General features: G+C 43.0%; 1 protein-coding gene across 2 annotated transcripts in view; it reads right to left on the minus strand.

Moving 5' to 3' along the window:
• LOC306841480 (glucosidase 2 subunit beta-like) overlaps positions 1 to 13,528 on the minus strand; it is a 127,650-nt gene that overhangs the window by 100,337 nt on the left and 13,785 nt on the right. For both annotated transcript variants that reach the window (XM_079371416.1, XM_079371417.1), the window contains exons 7-8: positions 9,837 to 9,903; positions 5,182 to 5,260 (exon numbers count right to left, since the gene is read on the minus strand). In XM_079371416.1, coding sequence (XP_079227542.1) covers positions 5,182 to 5,260; positions 9,837 to 9,903 — 146 coding nt within the window. The remainder of the gene's footprint in view (positions 1 to 5,181; positions 5,261 to 9,836; positions 9,904 to 13,528) is intronic.

The following is a 13,528-nucleotide window of genomic DNA, read 5'->3' on the forward strand; positions in this document are numbered from 1 at the left end:
AAAAAGAAAAAAAAAGGGGCATTTCATAAAGTAAAATACTGAAGGGAAGGAGAGAGAGAGAGAGAGAGAGAGAGAGAGAGAGAGAGAGAGAGAGAAAAAACGCTCTAACAGTCCCATCAAGAGCCAGAAACTCTCCTCAGAACACACACATTAAATCCTAGAATCAGTGCGAGCTCCCTCCAAATGCATGAAAAAGGAAATTCTTGGAGGCAGATGGAGAATTGTTCATTCTGAACAGGAGGGCTCTCTCTCTCTCTCTCTCTCTCTCTCGTTCTCGCTTCTTTTTCTTTTTTTCCAAGAGAGAGAGAGAGACAGAGAGAAAGCGAGGCAGGGAAGCAGCACCGGAGGCCCAGCCCATGACAAAACAAAGAGATTAAATGACCTGTGAATGTGACTTTCCATTTTTGTCCCATTAGATTGCGCTCAACTTAAGAGGCCTGCTGCCCCCTTCTGGCAGCGGGGGGAACAACATGGTGTGAGATGAAGAAAGACGCCTTCCCTCCTGCTTGTGTGGCTTCGATTAGACTTTTAAACATACAGTTTTTGGATAAAAAAAAAAAAAAAGGGGGGCAACAAAAACAGTCAGACATGTGCATAAACCGAGGATGTCAAAGGAGATTTATGTCATAAAAACTCTTCATTGGATGTAGAACTGCAGTTTGAAAGCCTTAACGCGGACTCACCAGTCGACACTCCTCTTAACTAGCATCTTGTACTTTAAAACAACATCTTCACTTTCCTCCGAGATGAAAAACAGTCGATATCTTCCCTTCCTACAACAGCACAAAAACAAAATGCAAATACCCGGCTGCCCCCTCGAAAGTGAGATTTCAGTGTTGGCTGGGGCAAAATGTCAACCATCCCAAACAGATGGTACGAAGAGCCGGGCCGAGCGGCTGACCTTGGATGGTACATACGAGGGTTGAGAGGGCAGTGCGAGGCTCCGGGTGTTTTTTTGTTGTTGTGTGTGTGTGTGTGTGTGTGTGTGTGTGTGTGTGTGTGTGTGTGTGTGTGTGTGTGTGTGTGTGTGTGTGTGTGTGTGTGTGTGTGTGTGTGTGTGTGTGTATCAGAGGATGTTGTGAACATCAAGAGACTCCTCTGTTGTTGCCAAGAGAGAGAGAGAGAGAGAGAAAAAGGTGAAGTCACGTCAGGCCGGCTCGCTTTGCAGGTGCTCTCCGGCGCTGCGGGATGCTGTCAAGCTGTCACTGTGCAGAAGGAATATCAGGGATGGAGACATCACAGATTCTTAACTGACCGAAAATAATATCTTTAAAATCGTTTAAAGTATGGACTTCGAGTAAATGTGGTTTATAAAACATCAACAAGGCTGGATTGAGTTTGGTGCCTGGAAATAATATTGTGGAAGTAAGGTCTAAAACCGTAGAAGAAAGAGAGTAGAAAGTACTCCATAATGAGTGGTGGAGGGTTTTGGTTTTTTTAATGCTTTTTTTTTTGGGGGGGGGGGGGGGGGGGGGGGAGGTGAGAGGGGGGGGGAGTTCAGCATCCTGAAACTCCTGGTGGATGAAGCAGCTTTCTGATGTATTCCAAAACTGATTGGTTGGATTTAAAGTATCAAACTCTAAAGTCTGTTTTCATCTTGTGTCTGCGTTAAGCTGCGTGCAGCGTCCTCAGGTGTATTCAGGTAGATCATTTTGTTTCTGAGACGCAGTGAAACTTTAAAATACTTTGGGAAAAAAATAAAATAAAAAAAATAAAAAAATCTCAAAGCTCTTTATTGATTCAATTCAAGGTCCCTAAAGAATCATGTCCATGATGTAGAAACTCAATCAACAGTAAAGTGAGTTGTTCTGGAGGTGCTTCATTAGAATCCAAGTCTACATGAGAATTCACTTTCTTTCCTTTATTCAAACCATTAAAGCATTCACTGGTTTCTTTACGGTGCAGGGTTTACCTCTTCCATAGTCAAACATGCCACAGAGTGCACTTTAATGAGATCTTTGCGGTCCCGTGTTCCCGCTCTGTCCATGCACCACTACCTTCCAACTACAGCGTCTTCTTTTTCTTCCTCGTTACCACCCGATGACGGCTCTTTTACTCCCAATCAGAATCTCTTGGGGCAACAGCCAGAGCCATCAAAGTGTGAAACATGCACCATATTCACAGTTACTTTGCAAACAGTGACGGGGAATTCCCAAACCTCTCATGCACCTACACTGGAGGGTTGTTGTTGTTTTTTTTCCCACGCTCTCCTCCCATCACCTCCGAGAAGTGCTCGAGCAACAAAGGTTGACTTTTCCTTCCTTCCTTCCTTTTTTTTTTTCTTTTTTTTTTTTTTAAATCAGAGGATTCCTTTCATCAAAAAAATTTTTTTTTAAAAACATTCTATATTCAATCTTCCATTTCTGGTAGAGTGAGTAAGGGGGCTCAGAGAGGGGGTGGGTGGGTAGTAGATGGATAAGTGAAATACACCTCTGCACAAATGCCCATTTCTTGAAAGAAGGCAATTTCCCGCAGCTCTGTTCACCAGCAAATAGTGTACAGTCCTGGCTCGGTCACAGATCGGCAAATCTGAGAATATACCAGAGAACCGAAGTCTTCTCTCTCTGCAAGACTTCTTTCTCATGTTCCAGTTCGAGTATTGAAATGATATCTGCTCGGATTCTGTTGTGTCTGAAAGACTAAAAAAAAGGAGACGGCTCGGTGAGGAAAAAAAAAATGGTGCTTTTTTTCTGACAATGAAACAAAACTTGCCCTGGATACCTATGATTGCCTCTCGGTGTGTGTGTGTGTGTGTGTGTGTGTGTGTGTGTGAGAACTGGAATCTGCATTAACAGCGCTTTCTATAGGAGCGCAGGGCTTTAACCTGATGATAGAACAGTGAGGGGAGGACGCGTCAGAATATCTCCTCTCCTCTCCCAAGTGGAGTGCCTCCTTTGATCATCAAATTGTTCTCCTGAAAATCCTCTCTGTTCTCGAATTATCTGGGCCGCTGAAGTGGAAACTGAAATTTCGGTGGAGGCCAAAGCTTCTTAAGAGGGAAGGGAAAAGAAGAGAGGAAAACTAATAAAAGAAAGAGTAGAGAAGAAGAAGACAAAAAAAGGGGGGGGGGTGCAAAAATGACACAAATTGAATAAGTGTGCAAAAAGATAAAAAAAAAAAAAAAAAATCATGGTCCGGTGCAACAGAAGAAAAAGTAATCAATGTCTGAGCAGTGAGGAGGAAATAACACCTCTTCTCCTTCTCTCCACACATCAAACAACTTCCAGGGCTCTCCGTACAACTGAGGTGTTCACTACCAAAGTTAAACAACTTCAACTTGTACAGCTAATGCACTGTACGAATGCAATATTAAAGTCAACAATCATCTCATTTATGCGACAGGAACAACAAGGCGACCGATTTGTCGTTGCTTTTAAGGAGAGAAAAAAAAAAAAAAAAAAAAGTCACTCGATTACCTCGCTCCTGGAAGCGCAGAATTTAATTTTCATACAGTGCAAACCGCTTCCGTCCTTGGACCCTGATTAAGGTGCTAACACCGGGCTGCTTGTCAGCTTTAATGCAAATTGCACTGTTAAGTACTGTCACTGGCACCCTGTTTAATTTGCCCAGCTTGATCACCGTTTGTTGTGCTTGCCGTTAAGTGCAGATTTTTTCAGATTCATGCATATTCATTCTCCTCTGATGCCGTTGTACGCATCAGAAATGCCTCCCCATTAGCCATCAGTAAGAAACAAAAGGGCGCTAATTCTCCAACGAAGGCTTTTTATGTTCTGTCAGAAACTTACTCCACAATGTCAAAAAAATGTCAGCAAGTATCGACATTCTGTCTCGAACGCTGAATCCGGATAACATTTGGACATCTATCAAGTTTTTCCCGCCTTGCAGCAGGAGAATACGCCAGGCTCCTTTTTCTTGTTATAGCGCGTACTAATTGCCATTTATTGGAGAAGAGGTAGCACGCGAAAAGAAGAGTGCGGGAGAAACTGAGCTCGAGCCATTTTGTTTACAGTCAGAGATTTTGATATCTGCTGCCTGGTGAGAGGGAGGCTGAACAAGTTTCAATGTGAAACAGACAGACGCATTCCCGCACCGTGCAGCTTGAGCGAAGATCAGTGCGAGGAAACTGTGCTCCTCCTGTTCAGAATCCAAATGAATGTGGAAGGGACCCTGTGGTACGAGAGGAGGAGAGCGCAGTGGACTCAGACTGACAGGCAAATACAAGAAGATGGAGGGAAAAAACAACAACCACAAAAAAAAACATCAACAACACCGAAAAGGTCTGGCGGAAAAAGATTTTTTTTAAATAAAGCTGTTTGGGGTTTGGTTTGTTTTTTTCGCAAAAAGCTTGACAAATTGAACCAAAACCCACGACTGTCTCAGTATTAAGATGCATATCTTAAATGACGTATCAATGGATGATTTAGTAACTTGTGTGGTAGATACCAAACTGCACTTTCCGGAGTTCAACATAAACCGAAGAGTGGCCCAAAAAATTTACATTTTAGGAGAGCTGCTCCAAAGTGAGTCAATCCTGATAAAGCCCCAATATTCAAACATCCTGACAGAAGTAAACTTGATCACAGCCTAATAGAAATAACACAAGGTCTCAATAGTAGTAATGATAAGTAATTTACCACTTTTTTTAACACTATACATCAGATGGAAGCTTAAAGTTGTGCATCTCCCACTGGAGATGTGAATGAAGGAGCAGTGATTTCACGTTCTCAACATGCCCCCTCGAAACGCTCCGCTAGATGAAATTTACAACTTCTAAAGGCTACATTTAATCTCAAACTGTGAGAGCGACTGGGTTTAATCATCTTATTATCCCCCCTAATTGGCGAGTTAGCCTACTGCTTCGAATAAGTCACGGGCTTTGACTGCGGCACTTTGAAAACAACTCCATGTTCCTCCACGGTTCCAGTAAAGTCACTTCTACGATCGCCAAAACAAACACTCGCGACAGCAACTCAAGTCGCGTCGTTTTTTGGCTCACTGGCGTATGGACTCCACCGTCATCGAAATCTTAGTCATTCAGGGGATCTATTAATAGTACAGGGAAGTGTTGAATCAACACAATAATCTCCTCCAATGGAAATGGCCAATAAGACATAGATTCAAGCCTTGATACACTAAACGGAGTCACATCAATAGGACTTAACGCACTTTTGTCTCCCAGCATTGTAGTGGAGGCTTTATGGAAAAGAAAAGGCTACTTACCAATGCTTCATCCTCTGAGAGAATCCTCTTCTCATCGTGGACAAGTGCCACTCTAGCCTGGACTTCATCCACTGTGATACTGTTGTGGTAAAATAAGGAAAAAGAAAACAGGTATTTTAGGTGCGATGATGGCAGGAGGAATGCTCCAAATCGACACTTCAAACTCAGCAAAAAGTAAGAGCTAAGTTTGTGTGTTAAAGTAAACGACAGAGTACGTTAGCTTAAGTTCATTGGCACAATGTGGTGAGCAAAGTGCGGATTCCTCCTTTTAGAAGGTAATTAGGGTTCTTTGTTGCAAGATGTTTTGAACGTGCTACGGGCCGTCGTCACGACAACTGAATCCAACAAGCTGAGCGTTTACTCGCGAGCACCTGAGGGCAAGAACAACATCCACTGTGGAGAAGAAAAAAAACATCAATATTGTACTTTTACACCTTAAGCTCCATCCTTTGGCTTCACAAACATGGATTACAGTGCACTATCTGTCTGCTCCTATGTAAGATATAAGTAAGGCAGGTGGTTCTTGTGTGTCCCCCCCCCCCCCCCCCCCCCCCCCGGAGATGCTAACTCATTGTATTGACGTGCAAACAAACTTTACTGGTGTTTTAAACGATGTGAAGCTAAACTGAGTGTTCTTTTCTTTGGGTCAGTTTGGCCTCAGTCAACGTTTCACCGGCTCCTGTTACCTGTCCTTTCAGCCTGCCAGACTCCAAGTGGCACATACTACAATCAAATCCCATAACCGGAACACCATCTCTTATCCCAGAACACTTGGATCTTCTCTCCCGCTGGTGTCTTTCTTCCACTGGCTCCAACCTAAAACTAACATTACTGTGCTGAGATAATGACTTGATCAATCCCAGGAGTCCATCAAAAGCAGAATAGCCGGCAAACATACAGAGCGAATGGCTTGTTCCGCTACAGAGGATCAATGCTCGAGGTAAGTGCGGGAGGAAAACAAAAAAAACAAAAAAACAATGGCTCTCTGTGAGGCTGCAGAGGAACGGCACAAGAAAGGAAACTGGCTTTGGCTCAAATCACAAAGGGCATCTTTACACATATAGACAGTGGCATCATGAAAGCAGGTGCTTCAAAACACACATCTGCAGCTGATTTGACTGAAAGAGACAGTGATAAACATTAGGGAACTGGCTCGCTCTCTCTCTCTCTCTCTCTCTCTCTCTCTCTCTCTCTCTCACACACACTCGTAATCCCGACAGAGAGGAGGGGATAAAAAGCACAACCTGTTCATGGGCCTTTGGGAGGCTCCATCATGGTTCATTTCCTGAAGCAGTTGGTAGACTCTATTTATAGACAGGCATACTGGTACCAGTTAATCCTGCACTGGGCTGCCAACTGCCTGCCAGCTGGCTCGCTCTGTGTGTGTGTGTGTGTGTGTGTGTGTGTGTGTGTGTGTGTGTGTGTGTGTGTGTGTGTGTGTGTGTGTGTGTGTGTGTGTGTGTGTGTGTGTGTGTGTGTGTGTGGCTTGGGAAGGTTCGGGATGAAATATTAGCGAGGAAGTACAGGAGCTACCTTAATGACCAATAAAAGGGGGAGATTTTTTTTGTTGCTGCCCCCCCCATAGATCAAACTGATGGGAGGAAACTTTCAGAGTCAAACTTTACTAACAACATGTTCTAAATGTGAGCGGAGAGACCTGCAAAGCACAAGAAGAATAACTCATTTCCAGAGTTAATATTGGTATTAAAACACAATTATGATGCTAATCAGCAGCATGTTAGCTTCTGACATGTCCCTTTATGTATTCAAGAGTGGTTTCAAAACTTCCTGGATTAGAAAAAAAAAAAAAAAAAAAAAAAAAGGTTGCTGTTTTTTGTCATGAAGCAATTATTGGTGGATGAATGGACACCAAAATGAGATTAGTTCGCTGCATAAATGAGCAAACAATTATCTATGAATCTGCATTAAAGATAATTAGCAATTCCAATCGAGTGGATTAAGAACGGGGTTGTGTTTTGCTAAGTGTCATTAGGGACAAAGCCAAGAGTTTTTTTTATTTTTTTGGTACAAGATAAAGAGTCTGCAATGTGCATGCTAATCCGGTTCAAAGTCAGCAAATTGCACGGCAATGTGCAAGCATCAGGTATACCGGTGACTTTGGGCTTTGCATTTATCACAACGGCGGCTAGATCAGGCCTGACACTTGGGCGTGTGTGCCGCAGAGCCTTTCAGAATAAATGGTGATGTAGCATACATATACAAAAAGCCTGCACCTTGCTTTATTCAAATGGGCATCAATACACGTCCTGCCTCCAGAATCCCATTGACTGACGGGGCCGGGAAACAATGGCTGTGGAGAAATAAGCGGCACTTGCAGATATTTCAGCTTAGTAATGTGTTTGTTTAAGCGCAGACACCGCTCGGGATGGAGAGGATGGATGGAGCCAGAGCTGGGGAGGGATTGGAGGGAGGGCAGAAGGGCTGAATAATGGTACACGTCCAGGCGCAGGAATGCATAAGTGGGCACATCGCACTCCCCGGAAAAAAAAAAAAAAAAACGCTACACCAGCACTTCGTCCTTGGTGCGGCCATATGTTTTATAGCGCTTTCGGTTTGCTATGCCCGGTCCTGCTTCTTTTCTGGGAGAATATGCCCAGTTAGCTTAAGCAGTATTGATTTTTCTTCTTCTTTTTGACTAGGCGTGGTTAGGGAGGGTTGGGTATAGCAGTCGGGGTAAAAAGGCATGCGAGGGGACAGACTCATTGGATATCAGAGGGGAAAGCAAAATGGGAACTATATGCAGAGGTTAAGCACTGCTCACGACAGCAAGTCAGGCAGCCTGGGCGGCACTGTCTGTGTGTGTGTGTGTGTGTGTGTGTGTGTGTGTGTGTGTGTGTGTGTGTGTGTGTGTGTGTGTGTGTGTGTGTGTGTGTGTGTGTGTGTGTGTGTGTGTGTGTGTGTGTGTTAGGGTCTGCTGGGAGTTGGAGATTAAACAATGCAAATAAAGCAATGGATTACTTTTAAGAGTTCGCCGGAGAACAAATAAGTGGAGGAGTTTTTAGGGGGAATTAGACGTGTGCACTCGGCTCTGACTGATGAGACTTCACTGCATCAGAAGTCAGGCTGGAACTGATGACTGTATACATATTGATGGGAATTAGGAACTAAAGAAACATCCATTTCTTTTATAGGGTAAGCAATATAAGAGGTGCGAGCAAATAAATGAGTCATGACTTTAATCCTGGTTGTTATTTAGGTTGCATGTGCTGCACTTTGTGGGGAATCTCTTGAGGACTACAAGACTTAAAAGAAAGAGAATACAAAGTCTATGATCTCCCCCCCCCCCCCATCTGACATGGTTTTGAATCCTCTGATGCTCAAACACAGAAATTTAACAGTTTGAATCTTTACATCAAGTCACCTTTAAGTTATATACAAAGTTGTCAATCAACATTAAAACCTCCCCCTGATGCGTCTCTTCTTCTGTGACTGCAATTTTTATGTGAATTGCTTGAAGCAATGTAATGAATCTGCCTTTGAAAAAAAACCATAAACCATACATCATAAACCAGTGAATGATCCAAGGATGAATTTCCTTTGTGAGGTTTTTTTTGTTTTTTGTTTTTTTTTTACTTTAATCTTGTTGTTCACTTTTCCAATAAGATTTAAGCTGTGGTCCATATTCAAGCACAAAGTGTGCTTCAGCTTTTGTGAGTCCACTTCACTGCGCTGATTTTCATCATCCAGTGGTTAAAGTTGGAGGAGCACAATGTTCAAGGACACACAGACGGTACCGCTGAAATATAAAGCTAGATCTGAAAACTTTAACCTTGCTCGTTTTTTTTTTCCCCGACAGACTCCAGTTTTTCATGCCCACTCTGGAACACTTGAGGCGAAAAAATACGCTCTACGAATTTCTTCATTATTTGATTTCATAGTAATCTGAATACTGTGGCAGACGGCTTTTCGCCCTGGCAAGAATCCTGATGGAAGAAGGGTATAACCTAGTTGATGGTTCTGCGTCGCGACCCTACGCAGTGGCCCTACGCGCACCTTCAAAATCTTCACTACGAGTCGCGTTGATGCGAACTGCAAGGACTGTGATCGTTCCGCTCAGGACGTCATTTCTGACAGTTGCTTTTCCGGTCACAATGGGAATATTAAAAGGCTGTATGGCGAAGAAAATCGTCCCGTTGAAATTCGAAAGAAGCGAAAATGCATTTTTTTTTATCCAGATTCCTCAGTGAGCTAATGAGTGTGTTAAATTCACCCGTTTTCAGCCTCCATTGGTTTAGTCGTTAGACATCGGCAAACGTCTCCTTCGTCAACACTGCCCCCTAGCGGCTTGGCGGTGAATTGCAGAGCAACGCGATCCCTCGACACTGAACTACGAACTACGGCGTCGCGTCTACGGCGTCGCGTCTACGCCATGGGCGCGGCATCGACGCGACGCAGAAGTATAAACTAGGCTTAACTGTGTTAAAATATCAGTGGTGGCGTTCGCTAAAAATTTAACATGGGAATTTTAAATATGAAGAAAACTGTTTTCCCAAACTGTTTTAAAGATCTCAAGAGCCTCTTAAAACAGAAGCATGTGGGTTTTGGAGGGGTGTCATCGATTCCAGGGTCATTATGTGTGAGCATGAAGCCTTACAGGAACGCTGAATGACAAGACAATTAGTATATCCAGTTACCTTCCATCTTTATTGCTGTCCAGTAACTTGAAAGTGCTGCTCACTGTGCCGTTCTGACGTTTGAGATCTATGAAAAAAAAAAAAAAAAAGTTAATCCAAACTTTTGTGATAGTTTGAAGAAACAGTAATCTGGCTTGTCATATTTTAAGCACAATGAGTCACACTAACAAAAAGGTAATATTTTAAGAACTACAAAGCTGTTTAGGATTTCCTCTGTTTATCACCAATCAAAGTAATAAACACTAATCTATGTGAAGGCAAACTGAGAGGCAGGGAGGGAGAAGGAGGACTTGAAAACATGGTGGAGAGGGAAGGGGAGGCTGGAGGATTGGGGGGGGGGGATGATTTTTGGGCAATCAGGCAATGAGTCAGTCACACTGTGCAAGAACATTTGGTTTCCCTGTAGAAGAGAAAAAAAAACCCAGCATGTCAGAGTCCAGAATGCAATCAGGAGGCTTTGTGCTGGAGCGGCTGCGATGACAGTGATTTCCCTCCTCTCCATTCAGATGAAAAGGAGACCCTGGCCCCCGTTTAGCAGTGAGCATGTGACCCCCAGCTGATTTGGGGTTTTTTTTTTTGTGAATTGCATTCATTGGAAGTGGGAGGGGAGAGGAAGTTCTCTTCAGCATCTCCCACATCATCAGCAGAGTGGAGAATGTAAAGGGGCAAACTGATTGGCCCCTAAGTCTGGGGAAAAGCAATTTTACATAATGCTAATTGCACATCCGCCGCAATTACCTTCCCGTGCTAATTACAGAAAAGCTAATTGTGAAATTAGCATTTTTTTTAGCCAGTGTACAGTAGAGTGCCTGGTGAAAAAAAAACACATCCCAAATGCAGGCTTTGCAAAATGATCCTTAAATCCTTATTTATAAAAGCATGCTGTTTTTTCACATTGAAGTTTAATAGGAAGCGATAAATGAACACGCTCAGAAGCGGCAAATGTTTATGGAGAAGCCTGAATCCTCGCCCCTGTTGCTGCCTCTGCTCAACCAAGGGGAAAAAACACAATTTGCTAATATTCCTCTGCTCTACACACAGCATCTGTCATATTAGTGGCCTATTCTTCTGTTTAAACTGCGCTCTATTCCCAGCCTAGTGCTTGACATTCTCAAACCATCCTCGAGTCGTTTCGGTCTCGCAAAAAAAAAAAAAAAAAAAAAGAGAAAGAGAAAGAAACGAGCACACAGCAGAGGAAGAGAAATGGCTTCATCCCTCCCCTCTACTGCAGAGCTGTAGCCATGAAAAACATCCACAAGGAGAATGGATGGAGGGGAGGAGAGGAGGAAGAGGAGAGGAGAAGAGAAGAGAGGAAAGGAGATGAGAGAAGAGGAGAGGAAAGGAGAGGAAGAAGAGGAGAGGAAAGAAGAGGAGAGGAAAGGAGAGGAAGAAGAGTGGGGGGTTGATGTGGTAAGAGGAAGAGTGGGAAAGAATGTGGAAAATGAGTGAAGAAAGAGAGGCGGTTGGAGACAGTGGCTCTTTAGGCCGATGGCACATATAGGGGGCTATGTTTACTAATGGACACCATCACTCATCCGCCCATGTTGCCCTGGCGATAGTGCGGCACACTCGTAAAATAAGCGAGGCACAAAGAGAAGGGAGAAAATGGAACATATCAGCAGGAGACTGCAGATCCACGGAGCATGTTATCCACACAGAGCGTTTTCTTTGTTATTGTAGGCTCGGCACTCACAGGCAAACAAAACACACACATTCTGCGTTTCTCTTTTTTTTGCTTTGTTTTTTGTTTTTTTTTCGAGACGCTCTCAAGCAATATTTCCTGGAAGGAAATTACCCCTTTCTGAGGAGGGAAATGCTTTCAGATGAACGATTTCAAAAGGCTGCAGGTGTCGCATTGAACTTTTACTTTACAGAGAAGAGGAGAAAATGTAAATCTCAATATTGAATCTGCGAATAAGTGTTTTAACCCTGAAGGGTGCAGCAGATGGTGTGGATTTACAGCATCACAATGATTCAGATTCTGCGTCAACATTGCAGCACAATAAAAACCAAGCGTGTCAAAAATAATGATTTCGATCTGTTCAGAAATTCATCAGGGTCGACATTACAACGTCTGATTCTTACCATTTTTCACGAGGTTCCAACACTGTTTATACTCTATTAGCTGTTAATGCAGGAAGGGGTTTTAATGACTAACATGCTATATGACACTCAGGTTGTCTTTTTTCAGAAACTTTGCTCTCACTTTCAAGTCTCTCTGCTCCAAACGTTTTGTTTTTTTTTAAATAAAGAAAGCAAAGACGGGCCGATGCGTCGGTTCAACGTCGATATCGGCCAATGAAAGTTGCAACAAAATCCCACGGGATCATCAGAAACAAAAACCCGATTCTGATTGTTGCACTGATGGATTGAAAGTCTGAGAAGTGTCTTCTTTCGATGCAGCTCCATTTACAGCAGAAACATTAAAGACAAGATACAAAGACACAAACGCCTGTCACAGCATTCAAACCTCAAACTAATATTCAGACGCCTTCCTCATGTTTAATGTCTGAAACTGACTGACACGCAGCCTTTGTTTACATTTCCACAGTAACTGATATGATGGACTTTTTTTTTTTTAAAGAAAGCAGGATGACATTTTTTTTCCCCATCAGAAAAAAAATAAATCATCTTTACACACGTACAGGACGAAATCGACAACGAGACAAGCAGCCCTCGCATCAACTGTAATGTTCGGATAGAGGGCGCCATGGTGGTCTACGGAGCCAGAAACACATGATTCAACTTTGTCTTCAACTTTTGTTTCCAATTTCTGCTTTCTAATAAGAGCATAAAATAGAATAAAAAATAAAAACAATAAAAAAAAGAAATAATAAAACCTAGTACGATGGATGGCCTTCGTTTCAAGATTAAAAGGCATCGTAATGATCTTTAAATGAAAGATCTACACTAAAGGACAAAGTGTGCGATAAATTAAACAGAGCAACTGAAGGGTCAGACTTTATTTCTCATAGTAGACAGAAACACTAAATGTCTCACACTGACTCTGTTGTTTATAGGATACTTCAGGGAGGGATTCAACTGAAGACCTCCGGGAGGGAGGGTGAAGTCAAATGATTCAATGTGGTAATTCGAATGAAGGCGAAACAAACGGTTCCAACGTTTTGAGCGGCTTAAATTGTTCAGTTGGACGGAAAATGTGATATTTATAAAGGCGTGAACAAAACAAGGATAACAGGTGTCAGACTGCCGAAACAAACAAAAGTGTCAAGGTGCCTCGTATCAGGGTTGAAGGATAACATCTTTCTGCACGCTCCTCTTATGTAACTTTGCATATTATAATCAGGAGACGACGTTCGAAGAAAACAACATCGAGGAGCAGGTGTACATTTCGAAAAGGAGGTGAAAAGATTTCAGAGCGAGGTGACTTTGAAGAGCCCACGCGTGTTTCAGGCGGAGCGTCCTTGCATCCTTTCAGGCCTAAGTTTTCGTTGACCTGCCCTTTTTGGTGAAACGGCTCCACGTCTCGAAGCTTCATTATTAACGTGGTTTAAAAAACGACGTCCCCTTTCAAAGAACGACAGTCTCCCTGAGGCCTTTGGACATCAGGGGGAGCTTCTTTCAGGGAGATTATGAATCATTTCCCAGGTCCCAGTGGATCTCAAAGGTTTCTTTATTGTAGCCTGACCGATAAGGGATTGATCGCGATACTGATGTATCGGTCGATATCT

The sequence above is a fragment of the Symphodus melops genome (assembly GCF_947650265.1).
Source record: "Symphodus melops genome assembly, chromosome: 20".
NCBI classification, from domain to species: Eukaryota; Metazoa; Chordata; class Actinopteri; order Labriformes; family Labridae; genus Symphodus; species Symphodus melops.